The 21,953-nt window shown below is 43.8% G+C and overlaps 1 protein-coding gene across 7 annotated transcripts in view; it reads right to left on the reverse strand.

The window, feature by feature from the left end:
• dgkh (diacylglycerol kinase, eta) overlaps positions 1-21,953 on the reverse strand; it is an 84,391-nt gene that overhangs the window by 26,675 nt on the left and 35,763 nt on the right. For 6 of the 7 annotated variants that reach the window (XM_014164445.2, XM_014164443.2, XM_014164444.2 and 3 more), the window contains 5 exons: positions 17,429-17,533; positions 9,080-9,212; positions 1,774-1,880; positions 156-281; positions 1-66 (listed from right to left, as the gene is read on the reverse strand). The exon at positions 1-66 is cut by the window's left edge and continues 37 nt beyond it. In XM_014164445.2, coding sequence (XP_014019920.1) covers positions 1-66; positions 156-281; positions 1,774-1,880; positions 9,080-9,212; positions 17,429-17,533 — 537 coding nt within the window. Of the gene's footprint in view, positions 67-155; positions 282-1,773; positions 1,881-9,079; positions 9,213-17,428; positions 18,121-21,953 lie in introns of those variants that run through there. The other variant, XM_014164449.2, reaches the window with a different exon arrangement.

A 21,953-nucleotide genomic window follows, 5' to 3' on the forward strand; every position in this document is an offset into this window, starting at 1 on the left:
GATGGAGACTTTACACTGGCCCAGGGGACATTTCCTGGGGTACAAGTCCATACATGCTGTGTGTACCTGGAAAAACACAGAGTTTGTGTTAGAACACACACACACACAAACACACACCATACACACAGACACACACTCCACATGCACACACTCACCATGGCCTTGCACCAGAGGCAGCGCCAGTCCTGCAGTCGGAGCACGCTGCCACACGTCTTGTCACACACGGCACACTTGGCACTAACAGGCAGGTTCCCCTCCAGCCACTGGTGGGGCATGGCAATCTACAGGACAGGAGGAGAGAGTCAGTCAGGTACAACGTTTATCAGGGGTAGAAATATATGATTCTATTTTCTACCTTCTCGTGCCATCTGTTGCTGACACACACACACACACACAAGTATGTACACAAGGACACACACACACACACAGATATACAGTGCCTTTGGAAAGTATCCAGACCCTTGACATTTTCCACATTTTGTTAAATCCTCAGCAATCTACACAAAATACCCCATAATGACAAAGCGAAAACAGGTTTCTAGAAATGTTTGCAAATTTCTTACAACCAAAAAACAGAAATACGTTTGGAAAGGCACACACCTGTCTATATAAGGTCCCACGGTTAATAGTGCATGTCAGAGCAAAAACCAAGCCATGAGGTCAAAAGAATTGTCAGTAGAGCTCCGAGACAGGATCGTGTCGAGGCTCAGATCTGGGGTAGGGTACCAGTCTTAAATGGAAGAAGTTTGGAACCACCAAGGCCGCCCAGCCAAACTGAGTAATCTGGGGAGAAGGGCCTTGGTCAGGGAAGTGACCAAGAACCCGATGGTCACTCTGACAGAGCTCTAGATTTCCTCTGTGGAGATGGGAGAACTTTCCAGAAGGACACTCATCTCTGCAGCACTTCACCAATCAGCCCTTTACGGTAGAGTGGCCAGACGGAAGCCACTCCTCAGTAAAAGGCACATGACAGCCCGCTTGGGTTTTGCCAGAAGACACCGAAAGGACTCTCAGACCATGAGAAACAAGATTCTCTGGTCTAATGAAACCAAGATTGAACTCAGCGTCACGTCTGGAGGAAACCTGGCAACATCCCTACGTTGAAGCATGGTGGTGGCAGCATCATCATGCTGTGGGGATGTTTTTCAGTGGCAGGGACTGGGAGACTAGTCAGGATCAAGGGAAAGATTAACAAAGAAAAGTACAGAGAGATCCTTGATAAAAACTTGCTCCAGAGCAATCAGGTCTTCAGACTGGGGCAAAGGTTCACCTTCCAACAGGACAACGACCCTAAGCACACAGCCATGACAACGCAGGAATGGCTTCGGGACAAGTCTCTGAATGTCCTTGAGTGGCCCAGCCAGAACGCGGACTTCAACCTGATCGAACATCTCTGGAGAGACCTGAAAATACCTGTGCAGCAACGTTCCCCATCCAACCTGACAGAGCTTGAGAGGATCTGCATATAAGAATGTGAGAAACTCCCCAAATACAGGCGTGCCAGGCTTGTAGAGTCATACCCAAGAAGACTCAATGCTGTAATTGCTACCAAACGTGCTTCAACAAGGTCCTGAGTAAATGGTCTGCATTCTTATGTAAACGTATATTTCAGTTTTTGCTTTGTCATTATGGGGTATTGTGTGTAGATTGATGGGGGGGGGGCAATTGAATCAATTTTAGAATAAGGATGTAACGTAACAAAATGTGGAAAAAGACAAGGGGTCTGAATAGTTTCCGAAGGAACTGTACATGAATACACACCCACACACTCACCCCATCCTCGTCTTCGATGATGTCTTTCCCTATGGAGGCCAGTGTGGTCCATTTGCAGTTGTTGGTGGCCCTGACGGCACACCGCTTGTGAGCTTTGAATTTACACACTGGAAAACAAATGCAAAACAACACACCTCGTTAGTCCGGTCAACAATAGCAACAACACAGAGCATCATGTTCAACACCACAGTGAGAGAGGTGGATGAGAATGGGTTGACCAGAATGGTGTATAAACAGACAGAGGAGAGGTGTTTGGTGAAAATGTGCTTCAGTCCCCAGTTCTAACCCTGCCTGATGAGTGTGTCTCAAAATGCACAACGAGAGCAGAGACTGTCCAGTGACTGAGCCCCATCCTAAGCTTGCTCTCGCTGTCATTTGGTCATTTTGCCATATCTGCCTGTGTGTTTAACAGAAAGAGGACCAGAGCCAATCTTAATTCTAGCCCCAGCCCTTTGTGCCTGTGCGCTTGCGTGTGAGCCCTTACATACAGCTCCATATGCCTATAGCCCTCTAATGTCCTAGAGGATTACAGTATTACAGCCATAGCTCTAATCACCCTGGGCAATACCAGCAGGCTCACACAACGACACTGATGTTTTAATGTCATATACACCGGATAAGTACAGTGAAATGTTTTACAGGGTCAGCCATAGTAGGAAGATGCCCCTGGATCAAACTGGGGTTAGGTGCCTTGCTCAAGGGCACATCGACAGATTTTACACCTTGTGTGCTCGGGTATTCAAACCAGCGACCTTTGGGTTACTGGCCCAACCGCCAGGCTACCTGCCGCCCTGCCGTACAGTATCATGGTAACACTTAATTGTACCCTACTGAAATTGCCCGATTATTACGGGGTAAAATGGTAATTATACAGCAAGAGCCTATGAAGCAATTTTTTTAGGGGTTTGACAAGCATAGGCATAATTTGGTAGAATTGTGTTGAATTAGTTTTGAATTAGGTACCAGAGAGTACCTATTGTTACCGCACACCAAAATAATGCACGTTTTAGGAACCACTGCATCAAAATACATCACCACTCACATCACAGGGAATGCAAGTGTCAGAGGCACGGAATATACCATCTGTATCCGTGTCACGAGCCTACCGGCTGCTCAAAACAATGTGAACTGTAAAACCCAGTTCTGTATGCATGAGAGGAACCTAAGTAAGAGAGGGACTATGTAACATACTGTTGTGGAAACTCCAAATTCTGCCACCACAATACTATACATCTATGCATAGTCTATAAATGAGGGCCAGCCTGTAAGGCACTTATTGTGCGTGGCTTTGTCTAAGAGTGGTCTGCTAAATGTAGACTGAATAATTTATATCTCGCCACCACAGTTAGTGGAGAAAGCCCATAATGTATACTGAAAAGATATATAAACATAACATGTAAAGTGTTGGTCCCATGTTTCATGAGCTGAAATAAAAGATCCCAGAAATACTCCATGTGGCAAAAAGATTATTTCTCTCAAATGTTTTGCACACATTTGTTTACATCCCTGTTAGTGAGCATTTCTCCTCTGCCAAGATAATCCATCCACCTGACAGGTGTGGCAAATGATACTGACTGGTTTTCTGATCCACGGCCCTACCTTTAAAAAAAAAGGTATCTGTGACCAACAGATGCATATCTGTATTCCCAGTCATGTGATATCCATAGATTAGGGTCTGATACACGTATTTCAAATGACTGATTTCCTTATATGAACTGTAACTCAGTAAAATCTTAGAAAATGTTGCATGTTGCAATTATATTCTTGTTCGGTGTATGTATATTCATTATAGATGAGGAGGCACTTATCAGCCAACCCTAAAATGACTGGACTTGGAAAGTTCCACTATAGAAACAACACGCAGATGCAAACACATGCACCCATGCAGGCACGTGCGGACACACAACACACACACCGATACTAATTGGCCAGTGTCACCGCTTGTCATTGGCGACTGTGATAAACATTGTGTTCTCTTCAAGTCATGAAATGTTCTACTAAATGCATTTAGAGTTAGATTAGAGAAACATTGATTGCAGACGGATACGAGATGTTTGTTTTGAGAGAGATCGTCTTCCTGGTTTCAGACTGTTTGTAGCCAGAGGATGGTTGGGGAGGTGTGTGTGTGACACATACATCAATTCCTATCGATCGTCCTGTGCAGGAAATCGAAGTAAAACATAAGCAGCTCTGATTGCTGTGAAACCGTCTGTCTAGCTGTTCTCACCACTTAAGAATCTCTCTCTCTCTCACACACACTCTCACACACACACATCAAGCTGTGTCTGTACAGTTGGTGTTGCATTATCAGTTGAAATATAGAGATCAGCACACGGTCCAATGTCCCAAAAAGGAGACAAAAATAGTGAAAGCAATGTTCTTTACAAAAGCGTTCTTCCATGAAGCCACAACAGTGCAATCAGAATGAATCAGAAGAAGCTAATGATCCGATACCCTCGACAAGGCAAATTCAAATCTGGACCTGGAAGCCAGTTCCATTTCTGATTTTTATCTTAACCCTCTAATCAAGGACTGAGGCGGAGAGGGAGAGAGAGACACGTTTTATTAGACTGTCTGACGGCCACACACACGCAGCCTCTGAATATTATGACTCAATATGTTTTTCTCCCTAACAGATGAAATATCCCTTGTGCTGTCATCTGCCCTTGTTAATGCGTGTGCAATGTTGTGTTATTGCCATAGGTCTCTCTTCACGTCTCATGGTGGCATTGCTCCTGTAAGTTGCTCTGGCTAAGAGCATCTGTTAAATTACTCAAATCTCAACGTAAAATGATGTATCTGTGCTGTTGCCAAGTGTGTTCTGTCTATGTTGTCCGTCTTGTCTTTCACTTTTAATCCCTGCCCCCTGCCCCACAGGAGGCCTTTTGCCAGGCTGTCATTGTAAATAAGAATTTGTTTTTACATTTACCTTAATGGTAAAATAAAGGTTATATATACAGTATCAAATCAAATCAAATGAATTTATATAGCCCTTCTTACATCAGCTGATATCTCAAAGTGCTGTACAGAAACCCAGCCTAAAACCCCAAACAGCAAGCAATGCAGGTGTAGAAGCATGGTGGCTAGGAAAAACTCCATAGAAAGGCCAAAACCTAGGAAGAAACCTAGAGAGGAACCAGGCTATGAGGGGTGGCCAGTCCTCTTCTGGCTGTGCCGAGTGGAGATTATAACAGCACATGGCCTAGATGTTCAAATGTTCATACATGACCAGCATGGTCAAATAATAATAATCATAGTACCAGTCAAAGGTTTGGACACACCTACTCATTCAAGGGTTTTTCTATATTTTTACTATTTTCTACATTGTAGAATAATAGTGAAGACATCAAAACTAAGAAATAACACATATGGAATCATGTAGTAACCAAAAAAGTGTTAAACAAATCAAAATATATTTTATATTTCAGATTCTTCAAAGTAGCCAACCTTTGCCTTGATGACAGCTTTGCACACTCTTGGCATTCTCTCAGCCAGCTTCATGAGGTAGTCACCTGGAATGCATTTAAATTTAACAGGTGTGCCTTGTTAAATGTTCATTTGTGGAATTTCTTTCCTTCTTAACATGTTAGGGCTAGGGGGCAGTATTAACACGGCTGGATAAAAAACATACCCGATTTAATCTGGTTACCACTCCTACCCAGTAACTACAATATGCATATACTTATTACATATGGATAGAAAACACCCTACATTTTCTAAAACTGTTTGAATGGTGTCTGTGAGTATAACAGAACTCAAATGGCAGGTCAAAACCTGAGAGATTCCTTTACAGGAAGTGGCCTGTCTGACCATTTCTTGAACTTCTTTTCCATCTCTATCATTTACTAAGGATCTCTGCTCTAACGTGACACTTCCCACGTCGTCCATAGGCGCTCAGAGCCCGGGAAAAAAACAGAATGTCGTCATTCCAGCCCCAGGCTGAAACACATTATCGCCTTTCTCAAGTGGCCGATCAAGGGACACTGGGCTTATGCGCGTGACCCCGACCGCCCCCGCCTTTGGGATTTTTTCCTCTGTTTGCCGAAAAGGAGATTCCCTGTCGGAATATTATCGCTTTTCTACGAGAAAAATGTCGTAAAAATTGATTTTAAACAGCGGTTGACATGCTTCGAAGTACGGTAATGGAATATTTAGAATTTTATTGTCACGAATTGCGCCATGCGCACGACACTTCTTTACTATTTCGGATAGTGTCTGGAACGCACGAACAAAACGCCGCTATTCGGATATAACGATGGATTATTTTGGACCAAACCAACATTTGTTATTGAAGTAGCAGTCCTGGGTGTGCATTCTGACGAAGACAACAAAAGGTAATCAAACTTTTATAATAGTAAATATGATTATGGTGAGTGCTAAACTTGCCGGGTGTCTAAATAGCGAGCCCGTGATGCCTGGGCTATGTACTTAGAATATAGCAAAATGTGCTTTCACCAAAAAGCTATTTTAAAATCGGACATATCGAGTGCATAGAGGAGGTCTGTATCTATAATTCTTAAAATAATTGTTATGCTTTTTGTGAACGTTTATCGTGAGTAATTTAGTAAAATGTTAGCGAATTCCCCGGAAGTTTGCGGGGGGTATGCTAGTTCTGAACGTCACATGCTAATGTAAAAAGCTGGTTTTTGATATAAATATGAACTTGATTGAACAAAACATGCATGTATTGTATAACATAATGTCCTAGGGTTGTCATCTGATGAAGATCATCAAAGGTGAGTGCTGCATATAGCTGTCTTCTGGGTTTTGGTGACATTATATGCTGGCTTGAAAAATGGGTGTCTGATTATTTCTGGCTTGGTACTCTGCTGACATAATCTAATGTTTTGCTTTCGTTGTGAAGCCTTTTTGAAATCGGACAGTGTGGTTAGATTAACGAGAGTCTTGTCTTTAAATGGCTGTAAAATAGTCATATGTTTGAGAAATTGAAGTAATAGGATTTTTAAGGTTTTGAAAATCGCGCCACAGGCTGGCAGTGGCTGTTAAGCGTCCCACCTAGCCCATAGAGGTTAATGCATTTGAGCCAATCAGTTGCGTTGTGACAAGGTAGGGGTGTTATACAGAAGATAGTCCTATTCGGTAAAAGACCAAGTCCATATTATGGAAAGAACTTTGAAAGTTTCTGCAAGTGCAGTCGCAAAAACCATCAAGCGCTATGATGAAACTGGCTCTCATGAGGTCCGCCACAGGAAAGGAAGACCCAGAGTTACCTCTGCTGCAGAGGATCAGTTCATTAGAGTTAACTAAACCTCAAATTGCAGCCCAAATAAATGCTTCACAGAGTTAAAGTAAGACATATCTCAACATCAACTGTTCAGAGGAGACTGCGTGAATCAGGCCTTCATGGTCGAATTGCTGCAAAGAAACCACCACTAAAGGACACCAATAAGAAGAGACTTGCCTGGGCCAAGAAACATGAGCAACGGACATTAGACCGGTGGAAATCTGTTCTTTGGTCTGATGAGTCTTTGTTTTTTGTTTTTTTTTGGTTCCAACAGCTGTGTCTTTGTGAGACACAGAGTAGGTGGTTCCCACCGTGAAGCATGGAGGAGGAGGTGTGATGGTGTGGGGTGGTTTGCTGGTGACACTGTCAGTGATTTATTTAGAATTCAAGGCACACTTAACCAGCATGGCTACTACAGCATTCTGCAGCGATACGCCATCCCATCTGGTTTGCGCTTAGAGACTATTATTTGTTTTCAACAGGACAATGACCCAAAACACACCTCCAGGTTGTGTAAGGGCTATTTGACCAAGGAGAGTGATGGAATGCTGCATCAGATGACCTGGCCTCCACAATCACCTAACCTCAACCCAATTAAGATGGTTTGGGATGAGTTGAACCGCAGAGTGAAGGAAAAGCAGCCAACAAGTGCTCAGCATATGTGGGAACTCCTTCAAGACTGTTGGAAAAGCATTCCTCATGAAGCTGGTTGAGAGAAAGCCAAGAGTGTGCAAAGCTGTCATCGAGGCAAAGGGTGGTTACTTTGAAGAATCTAAAATATAAAATATGTTTTGATTTATTTAACACTTTTTTGGTTACTTTGTGATTCCATATGTGTTATTTCATAGTTTTGATGTCTTCACTAATATTCTACAATGTAAAAAATAGTAACGATAAAGAAAAGTCCCTGAATGAGTAGGTGTGTCCAAACTTTTGACTGGTACTGTATATGATTCATACCTAACAAGTTTAATCAGCACAACTGATTTAATAGAAAAGAGTGGGAATGACACAACTGCCACTGTTTCATTGGGCTCTGTTTTAGACTGCTCCATCTATCCACACCTAAGCTGTAAAGGAACAGTGTAACCAACCATTTTTATACCAGTACTATTTATACACCCCTTTGTGGTTTCATATAAGGAGCCTGTGAGTCAGACAACCATAATGAACACCATATGAATATGAATCGAATGCTAATTAGCCTATAGCGCTTCACATCATCTGCAAGTGCGTGTGTGGTGTGTCTGTGTGTGTGTGTGTGTGTGTGTGTGTTTGTGTGTGATTAGTCTAACCTTCCACATCATCTCGAACCATAAAGCATGTATAATGTAGAAGACTGCAGATGGGAGAGATAGAAAATATGCTAGGGTTACGTGTATGGAGCAGTCTATGATCCACACACCACACACACACTCCACACATCCATAATAGCCTTTGAGGATGCTTCAAGGAGAAAGCCCTTCATTTCAGAGCAATTAATGGGTTATCATTAGCCTCTCACAGTAGGCTAGCCAGCAAAGAGGACACTACAACGTCTAGGACAAATTGTACGCTCTTCTCAACCCACAACTTATTTCTCCAGTGAATACACCAATCCCCTATCATTCAGCTCCTGCACAGCTCTACCCTACTATACTATACTTAATCGATCCGGAGGGAAACAAACATAAAGTAGTATTGAATAGATACTTAAATTGAACTGCCCCCAGTCCTGCCCTACTATGAGCTTATAGACCTATTCTCTGGATGGTGTGGGCTTGTTGCGACATTATACTCCACAGGGAGGGAAGAGGAATAAGTAAGTAAGTCCTATTCCCCATTGTACAGCCCCAGTCCTATATCTCCACTCCCCTCCACCTGTCCAGGACTGATTGAAACTACCACAGTCCAAGAGGGACACACAGCACTAAGGCAAACACAGAGCAGTAGCATGCTTCTCGCTGATCCATTTATGAGTAGATGGAGAGACGTGGGAGGAGGGATGGACAGATATTTGAAGAGGAGAGGTGTTAGGAGAGATAAAACAGAGATGTGTGTGTGTGTGCATGAGAATCTTACCTTCACAGGACAGGCCGTGGGAAGTGACGCCAGAGAGGCTGTCTCTACAGACGTTACAGAAGGTGGGGCGTGCATGGGAGCAGGCATACCAGTTGTGCATCCCTGAGAAATGTTCCACATTAAACTGTGCTGTCTGGCAAACGAAAGGTTAAATCAGGTTGGCAACACCAGGATATACAGGCAGGTACTATACTTTATACATTAGGCTCCATTTTGCTCATGTTAAAAAACACAGACTGAGAGAAATAACCATAGCATTTGGAAAAGACAGAATGGCACAAATTACCTTAAAGGCATAGTGCATTCAAAAAACGTGATTTCCTGTGTTTTGTAGATATTTCTACACTATGAGGTTGGAATAATACTGTGAAATTGTGGAGATTATGATAATGCCCTTTTAGTGTAAGAGCTGTTTGAAAAGACCGCCTAAAATTTCAGCCTGTTTTGGTGGGATGGAGTTTTGGCCTTCCATGGTGACATCACCATGCGGTAAATTAATTAACAGTGGTGGAAAAAGTACCCAAATGTGATAACTGAGTAAAAGTATAGATACCCTAATAGAAAGAAACTCAAGTAAAAGTTAAAGTCACCCAGTAAAATACTACTTGAGTAAAAGTCAAAAAGTATTTGGTTCTAAAAGTAAGTGTCAAAAGTAAATGTAATTGCTCAAATTACTTGCATCAAGGCAAGCAACACTGAAGCATGCATGAGAGTACCAACTTTTCCGGACGACTGTGTGATCACGTTCACCGTAGCCGATGTGAGCAAGACCTTTAAACAGGTCAATATTCACAAGGCCGCAGGGCCAGACGGATTACCAGGACGTGTACTCCGAGCATGCGCTGACCAACTGGGAAGTGTCTTCACTGACATTTTCAACCTGTCCCTGGCCAAGTCTGTAATACCTACATGTTTCAGAGACCTGGCAGTGTGGTGCCAGGACAACAACCTCTCCCTCAACGTGATCAAGACAAATGAGATGATCGTGGACTACAGGAAAAGGAGGGCCGAGCACGCCCCCATTCTCATCGACGGGGATGTAGTCCAAACACACCAAGACAGTCGTGAAGAGGACACGACAACGCCGATTACCACTCAGGAGACTGAAAAGATTTGGCATGGGTCCTCAGATCCTCAAAAATGTTCAAAGACTCCATCCACCCTAGTTATAAACTGTTCTCTCTGCTACCACACGGCAAGCGGTACTGGAGAGCCAAGTCTAGGTCCAAAAGATTTCTTAACAGATTCTACCCCCATAAGACTACTGAACAGCAAATCAAATGGCTAACCCGGACTATTTGCATTGACACCCCGGCACCCTTTTTTTACGCTGCTGCTATGTGCTGTTTATTATCTATGCATAGTAACTTTACCCCTACCTACATCTACAGGACCAGTCAAAGGTATGAACACACCTAATCATTCAAGGGTTTTTCTTTAGTTTTTCTATTAATAGTGAAGACATCAAAACTATGAAATAACACATATGGAACCATGTAGTAACCAAAAAAGTGCTAAAAAAATGTAAATATATTTTATATTTGAGATTCTTCAAAGTAGCCAACCTTTGCCTTGATGACAGCTTTGCACACTCTTGGCATTCTCTCAGCCAGCTTCATGAGGAATTATTTTCCAATGTCATGAAGGAGTTCCCACATATGCTGAGCACTTGTTGGCTGCTTTTCCTTCACGCTGTGGTCCAACTCATCCCAAACCATCTCAATTGAGTTGAGGTCGGGTGATTGTGGAGGCCAGGTCCTCTGATGCAGCACTCCATCACTCTCCTTCTTGGTCAAATAGCCCTTACACAGCCTGGAGGTGTGTGTTGGGTCATTGTCCTGTTGAAAAACAAATGATAGTCCTACTAAGCGCTAACCAGATGGGATGGCGTATCACTGAAGAATGCTGTGGTAGCCATGACAATGACCCAAAACACACCTCCAGGCTGTGTAAGGGCTATTTGACCAAGGAGATTGATGGAGTGCTACATCAAAAGTATTCCTCATGAAGCTGGTTGAGAGAATTCCAAGAGGGTGCAAAGCTGTCATCAAGGCAAAGGGTGGCTACTTTGAAGAATCTCAAATATAAAATATATTTAGATTTATTTAACAAATTTTTTGGTTACTACATGATTCCATGTGTTATTTCATAGTTTTCATGTCTTGTATGTAGAAGATTGTAGAAACTATGTAGAAAATAGTAAAAATAAAGAAAAACCCTGGAATGAGTAGGTGTCTCCAAACGTTTGACTGGTACTGACATATTACCTCAGTGACCTGGACTAACCTGTACCCCCACACATTGACTCGGTACTGGTGCCCCCTGTATATAGCCTCGTTATTGTTCTTTTATTTTTTACTTTAGTTTATTTAGTAAATCTTTTTCTTAACTCTTATTTTTCTTAAAACTGCATTGTTGGTTAAGGGCTTGTAAGTAAGCATTTCACAGTAAGGTCTATACACAAGCACCTGTTGTATTCGGCACATGTGATAAAATTAGATTTTGATTTGAATTGCATGCCACGCATTTTCACACCGTTTACTGAAAAAAATATTTCTCAAAGACATAGTTAAAGAAAAGTTACAAATTGCTTTCCACGAATTGCACTGCAGTGTACACTGTACAATGTTTTTGCACAGCTCAGTTCTGTTTGGGGTGAGCAAAATAGAGCCTATACACAAGCATTTTACATAAGCATTTGCAAACATTGACTTCATTTGACATTCTTTTACTATACTTTATACAATAATTTCATACTTTTACAATGTACATTAGAAGAAAGCTTTATCCATACTTCAATAAACAAAGTCCTTACCTAAAGGGATAGTGCGACATTTTGGCAACTACTTGATAGCAGCTTTCTAAGACTAGAAATGACCAACCTTTATAGTAGTTAGAAGGTTTTTTTCCCTGCTTTTGAGAGGAGCTAGCTAGTTGTTCCTGGAGACAATAATTTAGCAATGGCTCAGAAACTACATTCAAACTGCACACAGAGATATTATCTGACTCCGGGTAACTAGAAAAAGCACTTCATTACCAAAATGTCCCATTATCCATTTAACATAAGCTTTTGGATTCATACAACACAAACAAACATACCATCTATCCTTCCCGGCCTATTAGAATTGGAACCTGTTGTTCCAACATGGGAGTACAGTTTTCTGAACCTGTAGCTCTACTCTATTGCTCTGGGGTGCTACTGCATTGCAGTGGAGAGGAGAGGGGGCAGAGACGGAAACAATCTTATATCATCTTTCATTCCCAAATCAAAGGCATTAATATGCAATGCTGGCACTCTACCGTATATTCTTTATCTACCTGGAGACAAGCATTGCAGTCAACCACTATCAACAGTAATATGCTTCTTGTCACGGCAAAACATGAAAAAAATGATCATTTCTAGACGGCAATGCTGTTATAATCATCTTGGTGTTTGTTAAGTTGAGATTTTACAATGATTGTTTTTAAGCATGAATATCAAAGAGCCACTCTTATTTTTCTGTTGTAATAACATGAATTGGTTCGTTAGAGAGGATACGGGTGTTGTGTGTTTTTTCGCGGGAAACAAACACATGAATTTGACATGTGATCACGTTTCATGTAATCTCATGTGATCACGTGATTTTATGTGAAGTTAATGTGATAATGTGTGTCAACATGTAAATGCAACATGTAATAATATGAAACTACACATGTGAAAACATGATCTCATGAAACAAATGTGACAAGATGGAGATGAAAAATTTCAACACGTGGAACCATGAAACTACAGGTGACATTTGAACGTTTTTCCACATGTAAAACCGCAAATTAGTTTAGTTTCACATGTGAAACTACACATTTTAATACAGGTGAACATATGGTTTCACGTGAACAACTAACTGACCTCACGTCTCTTGTTTTCACATGTGGATCAGCTCCACATGTGAAAACAGCTATTTCACATGTGAAAATGTGATATCACAAAAGTGTGATTGCACGTGAAAATGCACATTTCACAAGTGTTTTTTTGTCAGGAAAGTAATTAAATGGTATGGAGGTTTAAGGTAAGTGGTACGCTGTTCAGATAAAATAGTGTAAACATCTCTAATCAATACAATTATATTTGACATGGTCACTTAGTGCTGAATTTTCAATATGACCCCACCTGGGATTTGAGCTCTCAACCTCTGGATTTGGGGTAAGCTGATCTTTCTGCTGCGCCACAAAGTTCCCTACAGATTCATTACCTATATTACCTATACATACTTGCTCTTAGGTTAATCTGACTATTCTCTCATCATTGATTACTTATTTCAGCAATTTGAGGGTTTCCTGTATAGTTGTCTAATGTTTGTGGGGTATACAGTGCATTCGGAAAGTACTCTTTGACGTTTTCCACATTTTGTTACGTTACAGCTTTATTCTAAAATGGATTAATTACCTTTCTTTCCTTATCAATCTGAACACAATACCCCATAATGACAAAGCAACAACAGGTTTTAAGATATTTTAGCAAAATGATTAACAATGAAAAAAATAAAACAATAAAAATAAATCACATTTACATAAGTATTCAGACCCTTTACAGTACTTTGTTGAAGCACCTTTGGCAGCAATTACAGCATCGAGTCTTCTTGGGTATGACGCGTCAAGCTTGGCACACCTGTATTTGGGGAGTTTCTCCCATTCTTCTATGCAGATCCTCTCAAGCTCTGCCAGGTTGGATGGGGAGAGTCACTGCACAGCTATTTTCAGGTCTCTCCAGAGATGTTTGATCAGGTTCAAGTCCGGACTCTGGCTGGGTCACTTAAGGACATTAAGAGACTTGTCCCGCAGCCACTCCTGCGTTGTCTTGGCTGTGTGCTTAGGGTCGTTGTCCTGTTGGAAGGTGAACCTTCACCCCAGTCTGAGGTCCAGAGCGCTCTGGAGCAGGTCTTTCATCAAGGATCTCTCAGTACTTTGCTATGTTCATCTTTCCCTCGATCCTGACTAGTCTCCCAGTCCCTGCCGCTGAAAAACATCCCCACAGCATGATGCTTACGCCACCATGCTTCATCGTAACGATGGTGCCTAGTTTCCTCCAGCTGTGACGCTTGGCATTCAGACCAAAGAGTTCAATCTTGGTTTCATCAGACCAGAGAATTGTGTTTCTCATGGTCTGATCGTCCTTTAGGTGCCTTTAGGCAAACTCCAAGCGGGCTGTCATGTGCCTTTTACTGAGGAGTGGCTTCCGTCTGGCCACTCTACCATAAAGGCCTGATTGGTGGAGTGCTGCAGAGATGGCTGTCCTTCTTGAAGGTTCTCCCATCTCCACAGAGGAACTCTGGAGCTCTGTCAGAGTGACCATCAGGTTCTTAGTCACCTCCCTGACCAAGGCCCTTCTCCCCGATTTCTCAGTTTGGCCAGGCAGCCAGCTCTAGGAAGAATCTTGGTGGTGCCAAACTTCTTGCATTTAAAAATGATGGAGGCCACTGTGTTCAATGCTACAGAAATGTTTTGGTACACTGCCCCAGATCTGTGCCTCGACACAATCCTGTCTCGGAGCTCTATGGACAATTCCTTCAACCTCATGACTTGGTTTTTGCTTTGACATGCACTGTCAACTGTGGGACCTTATATAGACAGGTGTGTGCCTCTCCAAATCATGTCCAATCAATTTAATCTAAATCAAGTTGTAGAAACATCTCAAGGATGATCAATGGAAACAGGATGCACCTGAGCTCAATTTCGAGTCTCATTGCAAAGGGTCTGAATACTTACATAAATAAGGTATTGTTTTTTTATTTGCAAAAATTGTATCATTTGTCATTATGGTGTATTGTGTGTAGATTGATGAGAGAAAAAATGTATTTAAAACAATTTTAGAATAAGGCTGTAACGTATCAAAATGTGGAAAAAGTCAAGGGGTCTGAATTCTTTCCGAATGCACTGTGTTATTCTGTTTTAATGTTACTCCTGAATCACTGTGATAAATATAATAGCTTTTCTTGAGTGTATTTTTAACAAAGCTGAGATTTACTTTGAACTCCAAAGTGTAGGAATATAGGGGAAATCAATTTTTGACAGAGACATGGTGGCGTAGCAGGAATATTGGAATGCTGTGAACCAAGAGGTTATGACTTCAAATCGCAGGTAAGGACATGTTGAATAATAATTACTATATAAATAAACATACACAATGTAATCATGTACACTATATATATATATATATATATATATACACACAGAGAATGTGGACACCCCTTCCAATTAGTGTATTTGGCTATTTCAGCCACAGCCGTTGCTGACAAGTGTATAAAATCAAGCACACAGCCATGCAATCTTCCATAGACAAAATTAACAGTAGAATGGCCTTACTGATGAGTGACTTTCAACGTGGCACCGTCATAGGATGCCACCTTTTCAACAAGTCAGTTTGTCAAATTTCTGCCCTGATAGAGCTGCCCCGGTCAACTGTAAGTCATGTTATTGTGAAATGGAAATGTTTAGGAGCAACAACGGCTCAGCCACGAAGTGGTAAGCCACATAAGCTCACAGAATGGGATTGCTGAGTGCTGAAGGCACCTAGTGTGTAAAAATCGTCTGTCCTCGTATGCAACACTCACTCCTGAGTGAAGCAACGTCAGCACGATAACTGTTCGTCGGGCGCTTCATGAAATGAGTTTCCATGGCCGAGGAGCCGCACACAAGCCTAAGATCACCATGCGCGATGTCAAGCATTGGCTGGAGTGGTGTAAAGCTCGCCGCCATTGGACTCTGGAGCAGTGGAAACGTGTTCTCTGCAGTGATGAATCACGCTTCACTATCTGGCAAACCGGCAGACGAATCTGGGTTTGGCAGATGTCAGGAGAACGCTACCTGCCCCAATGCATAGTTCCAACTGTAAAGATTGGTGAAGGAGGACTAATGGTCTGGGGCTGTGTTTTATGGTTCGGGCCCCTTAGCTCCAGTGAAAGGAAATCTTAACGCTACTGCATACAATAACATTCTAGACGATTCTGTGCTTTCAACTTTGTGACAACAGTTTGGGGAAGGCCCTTTCCTGTTTCAGCATGACAAGGCCCCCGTGCAAAGTCGCCATTCCAATTTCATGGTTTGTTGAGATCGGTGTGGAAGTACTTGACTGGCATGCACAGTGCCCTGACCTCAACCCCATTGAACAACTTTGACATGAATTGGAATGGCGACTGCAAGCCAGGTCTAATTGCCCATTATCAGTGCCCGACCTCACTAATGGTCTTGTGGCTGAATGGAAGTCCCCGAAGCAATGTTCAAACATCTAGTGGAAAGCCTTCCCAGAAGAGTGGAGGCTGTTATAGCAGCAAAGGGTGGACCAACTCCATATTAATGCCCATGATTTTGGAATGAGATGTTCGATCGAGCAGGTGTCCACATAATTTCGTTCATTTAGTGTATGTCAAAGTGTGTCAAATATGTAAATTGATACCCTATAATTGTGGGAGGTGTCGGGGACATCCAAATGACACATTATTGTTTGCAGGGCATCACCTGTGAAATCTCATGTGAAATATAGCCATATGTGAAACAACATTTTGGAACATCATCACGTGTGAAGTGTTCCAAAACCACATGGTTTCAGATGTGAAAGGTCACGTGACCACGTGAAAATCCACATGTGAAACTTCATGTGAAATATCATCACATGTGAAGTGTTCTAAAAACCACATGATTTCACATGATTGCAAAACACGTAAAAATGTAACATGTGAAATCATGTGGTTTTTTTTGTAAGGGAAGACACACAGAGAGTAAGGAGAGAGGAGACAGACACTAGCTGGTAAAAACCTGTTAAGCCTGTCTGTATATACAACACTGTTTGTGTGCGTGTACGTGCGTGTGCATACGCATGTGTGTATGCCTCCTATGAGCTGGGCAGCCACGACCACCCTTAGTGAGTGAAATAGATGTTCCAGTCCACAGCACGCTACAGAGCACGGGACCCACTGAGTACACTATCCTGCGCTATCCTGCGCTACCCTGCGCTACCCTGCGCTACCCTGTGCTACCCTGCACTACACCACCCTGCCGCTCACACACATCTCCAAAATAAACAATAGAAACATAGCCATATTAAAACAATATATAATGGCAAAATAACTGCTATTTAAACAGCAGAAACTGACATCATCATAAGCCTCCACAGTAAACCAATGCTCAGATCTATTGTTTTCTGCAACACCCTGCATACCACCTCTCCCCTTCCCATTCCATCTCCTCTCCTTTTCCCAATTCTCTCCTTCCCCCTCTCTCCATGCCTCCCCTCTTATTCTCTCCCTCTTTCTCTCTCGCTCTCACACAGGCAGTGGATCTGTTGCTATAGAGAACAGGGAATGGATCGGGTCTTACCTCGTAATGCTCTCGGGACTGGACGGACTTCAGCGAGCTGATCCAGTCCTCCATCTCTTTCCTGTTCTCCGCGCAGAGGATGAGCCTGCGGAATGGAGTGATCACCTGGATGGATAGATGGATGGATGGATAGATGGATGGATAGAGAGATGGAGAGACAAGGATGATGAGTGTACGGACGTCTCCTCTGCCTAGCCTCTGAGCCGGCGGGAGAGCCGCTCTCCGTCTTTAAGAGGGGAGTGAGGACAAGCCCCCTCCCTCGCTTTCTCTCCCTCTTTCTCTTAGGCACTCACGATCTGCCTCGCTCTCGTTCTTTTTCCCCGCAACATTTCCTTGCGCTAGCTTGCCCTCTCTCTCTCTCTCTCTCTCTCTTTTCTCAGCCCCCTCAAACATGTCCTCACTCTTTCCCTTATCACTTATCCCCCCTCCCCTCTCTCTCTCTCTGTCTGCCCGCTCACACTCCCTCTGTTTTGAGTCTGAGGCGAGGTGACAGGCGGAGTGCCTTGGTAAAGGCCGAGAGCCCATCGCCCCCCTCCTCCTCCTCTCTTTCCCTCTCTCCAGGCTGAGGGAGGGAGGAAGAGGCTCCCAGTAGACATACAGACATTACAGACACAACCCTTTCAACATTCATCACTTATTCATCACTCAGTCTTATCTTCTATCGCTTCTCTATTTCTCCCTTCTTTTTCTTCTCTTCTTTTCTCCCTCTGCCTTATTTCTTTCTCTCCTCTCTCTCGGTCTTCTCTATTTCCTCTCCTCTCTTTTCTCCCTAACCCTTTTCTCTCCTCTCTCTATCCCCCTCTTCCTCTCGCTGTTGTCCTTTTAGGTAGCGATAGAGGGGGTGTTAACACGGCTGACAAGGATTCAGTGCTGGGAGAATCGAGGCAGGGGGTCCACACAGCAACACGCAGCAACACACACAAACACCTTCTAATAAAGACGACCGCAACACATACGCACACACAAACACTGCAACAAAAAACCTCCAACACAAAAAAAGTGCCGCACAACACACTGAAACGCCTTCTAACAAAGCGCACACATGCATACACCCACAAATGCAAGCATACACCAATTTAGATCTATTTGTATATTTTCACCTGATAATTACCCAGTCTCTGTCACAGTGGCCACCCACACACATCCCTCCCTCCCTGTGCTATCCATCCCTCCCTCCCCCTCCCTGTGCTATCCATCCCTCCCTCCCTGTGCTATCCATCCCTCCCTCCCTCCCTCCCTCCCTGTGCTATCCATCCATCCCTCCCTCCTCCCTCCCTGTGCTATCCATCCCTCCCTCCCTCCCTGTGCTATCCATCCCTCCCTCCCTCCCTCCCTGTGCTATCCATCCCATCCCTCCCTGTGCTATCCATCCCTCCCTCCCTCCCTGTGCTATCCATCCCTCCCTCCCTCCCTGTGCTATCCATCCCTCCCTCCCTCCCTCCCTCCCTGTGCTATCCATCCCTCCCTCCCTGCATCTCAGCAGCTGTGTCCAGGTCTGTCTGCCCTGTGGACCAGCAACATCTGAGGCTCTGAGCCCATTACCAGGAGTGGAAACATAGCCGTTAGCTCACACACAGCAGCCACACATCAGTGTGTGTGTGTGTGTGTGTGTGTGTGTGTGTGTGTGTGTGTGTGTGTGTGTGCACGCACATGTGTCCATGTGGCATACAACACACATATCACCTCGTGTGTGAGGCAGATATAGTTCATCTGTTTGAACTAAGACCCCCCCCCCACACACACACACACACACACACCATTGTACTAGTGCAGTATTTTCTGCAAGAAACCTACAGTAACACATTCATGTGCTACAGCAACTATAATGCATGATGACAATAAGACTGATGCCATCTGTCAGCCATATTGTCTTCTCCGTGAGGAGACATGGACAGTTACAGCTACACGGGTCCAGTGCCGATCCAACCTCTTTTCCCCTGCCATGTGACTGTTGCCGTGGTGCGTTGTAATGGTGGTGTAGTGGATGAATAAACCATGTCGTGATAAAAGAACGGACGTGTCCACAGACAGACAAACAGCTCCACACGGCGGCCCCTCTGTCCGTCCGACGGATAAAAGAAACACCTGTGCACGTCACACACTAACCTCACTGACCCCTCTGTGTGTGATCCAGTGTGTGTGTGTGTGGGTGTGTTTGCGTGTGTGTCTTGTTAGATATAGCTGGCTAATTAGACCAAGCGGAACAAGTGGCAAGGCTTCCCGCCTTTGGGACAACGCCTCCCATTGTTAGAGTGGAGACAAGACCATCTCGTCATTATACACAGTATCTCTGGTAACAACTAGAGATGAACTAATCTGCGGATTTATTCTTGTGGGTTTTTCGTTGCGAGCAAGTTCGCTTTAACACGCGGGTGCATGTTATCGCCCGTTAAAAGCACTTTAACAAATCGGGTGGTGATGTGTAGCCCTGCTCTACGTTCTGCCTGTTCGCTGCAATCGACCCCTTCTTTCTCTAGGATTAGAGTGACCTGATGCTGCAGGGTTACACGGAGAGAGAGTGTGTGTGTGCATGTAGGGGATGAAGGATGGTTGCCTAGGGAAACTGGAGTGTGTTTCTATAAATAGCACTGGAAACTCTTGAGGGAGAGAAGTTCCCTGGTGAGCCACCTTAGGCTTAGGTCAAAGGGCAGATGAGGAGTGTTGAGGTGTGTGTGTGTGTGTGTGTGTGTGTGTGTGTGTGTGTGTGTGAGATTTATAATCATATAAACTAATTTTCCATGTTTGATTGGTAATCATTTCAATATTCAATCATTCTTCACCTTCTAGAGCAGACTCTTCATAACCCCACTGTCAGCTCGAATCACGAGCTACCCTTTATCTAGAAAATCAAATCAAGATTGGGTTTTCATTACTTGAACACATTAACTAGAGTCATACAGTAGCTAACCTAACATTCAGCTTCTATAATGGGCTGGTATACAAGGGTATCATCTATCTAAATGAGGGTTCAATTGCCTGGAGTTGAGATCACAGCATTAGAGCCATCAAGATTTGATCATGTAAATTGAATAGCAAGGCATTACAATATTCTATTCACTAACATGCAGAGAACAATTACCACTTGTAGAAAGGTACATGACAGGACCCGACATGCACGCACACAGACTCACACACACACACACTCACAGACTCGCACAGACTCACACACACGCACAGACTCACACACACACACAGACTCACACACGTACAGACTCACACACACACACACACACACACACACACACACACACACACACACACACCCACGCACAGACTCACAAACACGCACAGACTCACAAACACGCACAGACTCACACACACACGCACAGACTCACACAGACTCACAAACACGCACAGACTCACACACACGCGCAGACTCACACACACACACGTGCGCAGACTCACAAACATGCGCGCAGACTCACAAACATGCGCGCAGACTCACAAACATGCGCGCAGACTCACAAACATGCGCGCAGACTCACACACTCGCTCACATACTCACACACACACGCACAGACTCACACACACATACTCGCTCACATACTCACACAGACTCACAGACACACGCACAGACTCACACACACGCAGACTCACAGAGTTATTCTGCATGTGCAGACGTTTATTGATTCATGACTAATGTATATTTTTTCATGAATAGAAACCCATTACTACATACAGTCAACAATCTACATCAGCAGCTAACACAATCAGAAAATGCACAATATACAATACACACAATGTCTATTTCCACGCCACATAAAGGGTTCCATTTGAGGACATTAAAGCCCCTACGAAACAATAATCCTTTATCTGAGCCTAGTATCCATGCAGAATCCGTAGCAAGCACCCTCATATGTACCGCAAGGTGCTTCCCCTAGATACATCTCATCTTATATTCACAGCAGCCCCCCACACACACATACACACAAGCCACGCAAGCAGCGTGCGCACACACACACACACACACACACACACACACACACACACACCACACCTCAGTAACCAAATCGTTTCAACACATCTTAAATTCAGAGGACCACACACACACACACGCACACACGCACAGAGAGAAAGAGAGAAGGACATAGACACGAAGGACATCAATAATACAAAGACTAACATACAACCTTTTAACGTTCTATCACGCCATGCACTGAACAGTATCTGTCCCACCCCCTATATCACGCTGTCCCACCCCCTATATCACGCTGTCCCACCCCCTATATCACGCTGTCCCACCCCCATATCACGCTGTCCCACCCCCCATATCACGCTGTCCCACCCCCCATATCACACTGTCCCACCCCCTATATCACGCTGTCCCATCCCCCTATATCACGCTGTCCCACCCCCTATATCACGCTGTCCCACCCCCTATATCACGCTGTCCCACCCCCTATATCACGCTGTCCCACCCCCTATATCACGCTGTCCCACCCCCTATATCACGCTGTCCCATCCCCCCTATATCACGCTGTCCCATCCCCTATATCACGCTGTCCCATCCCCTATATCACGCTGT

The sequence above is a fragment of the Salmo salar genome, chromosome ssa21 (assembly GCF_905237065.1).
Source record: "Salmo salar chromosome ssa21, Ssal_v3.1, whole genome shotgun sequence".
NCBI classification, from domain to species: Eukaryota; Metazoa; Chordata; class Actinopteri; order Salmoniformes; family Salmonidae; genus Salmo; species Salmo salar.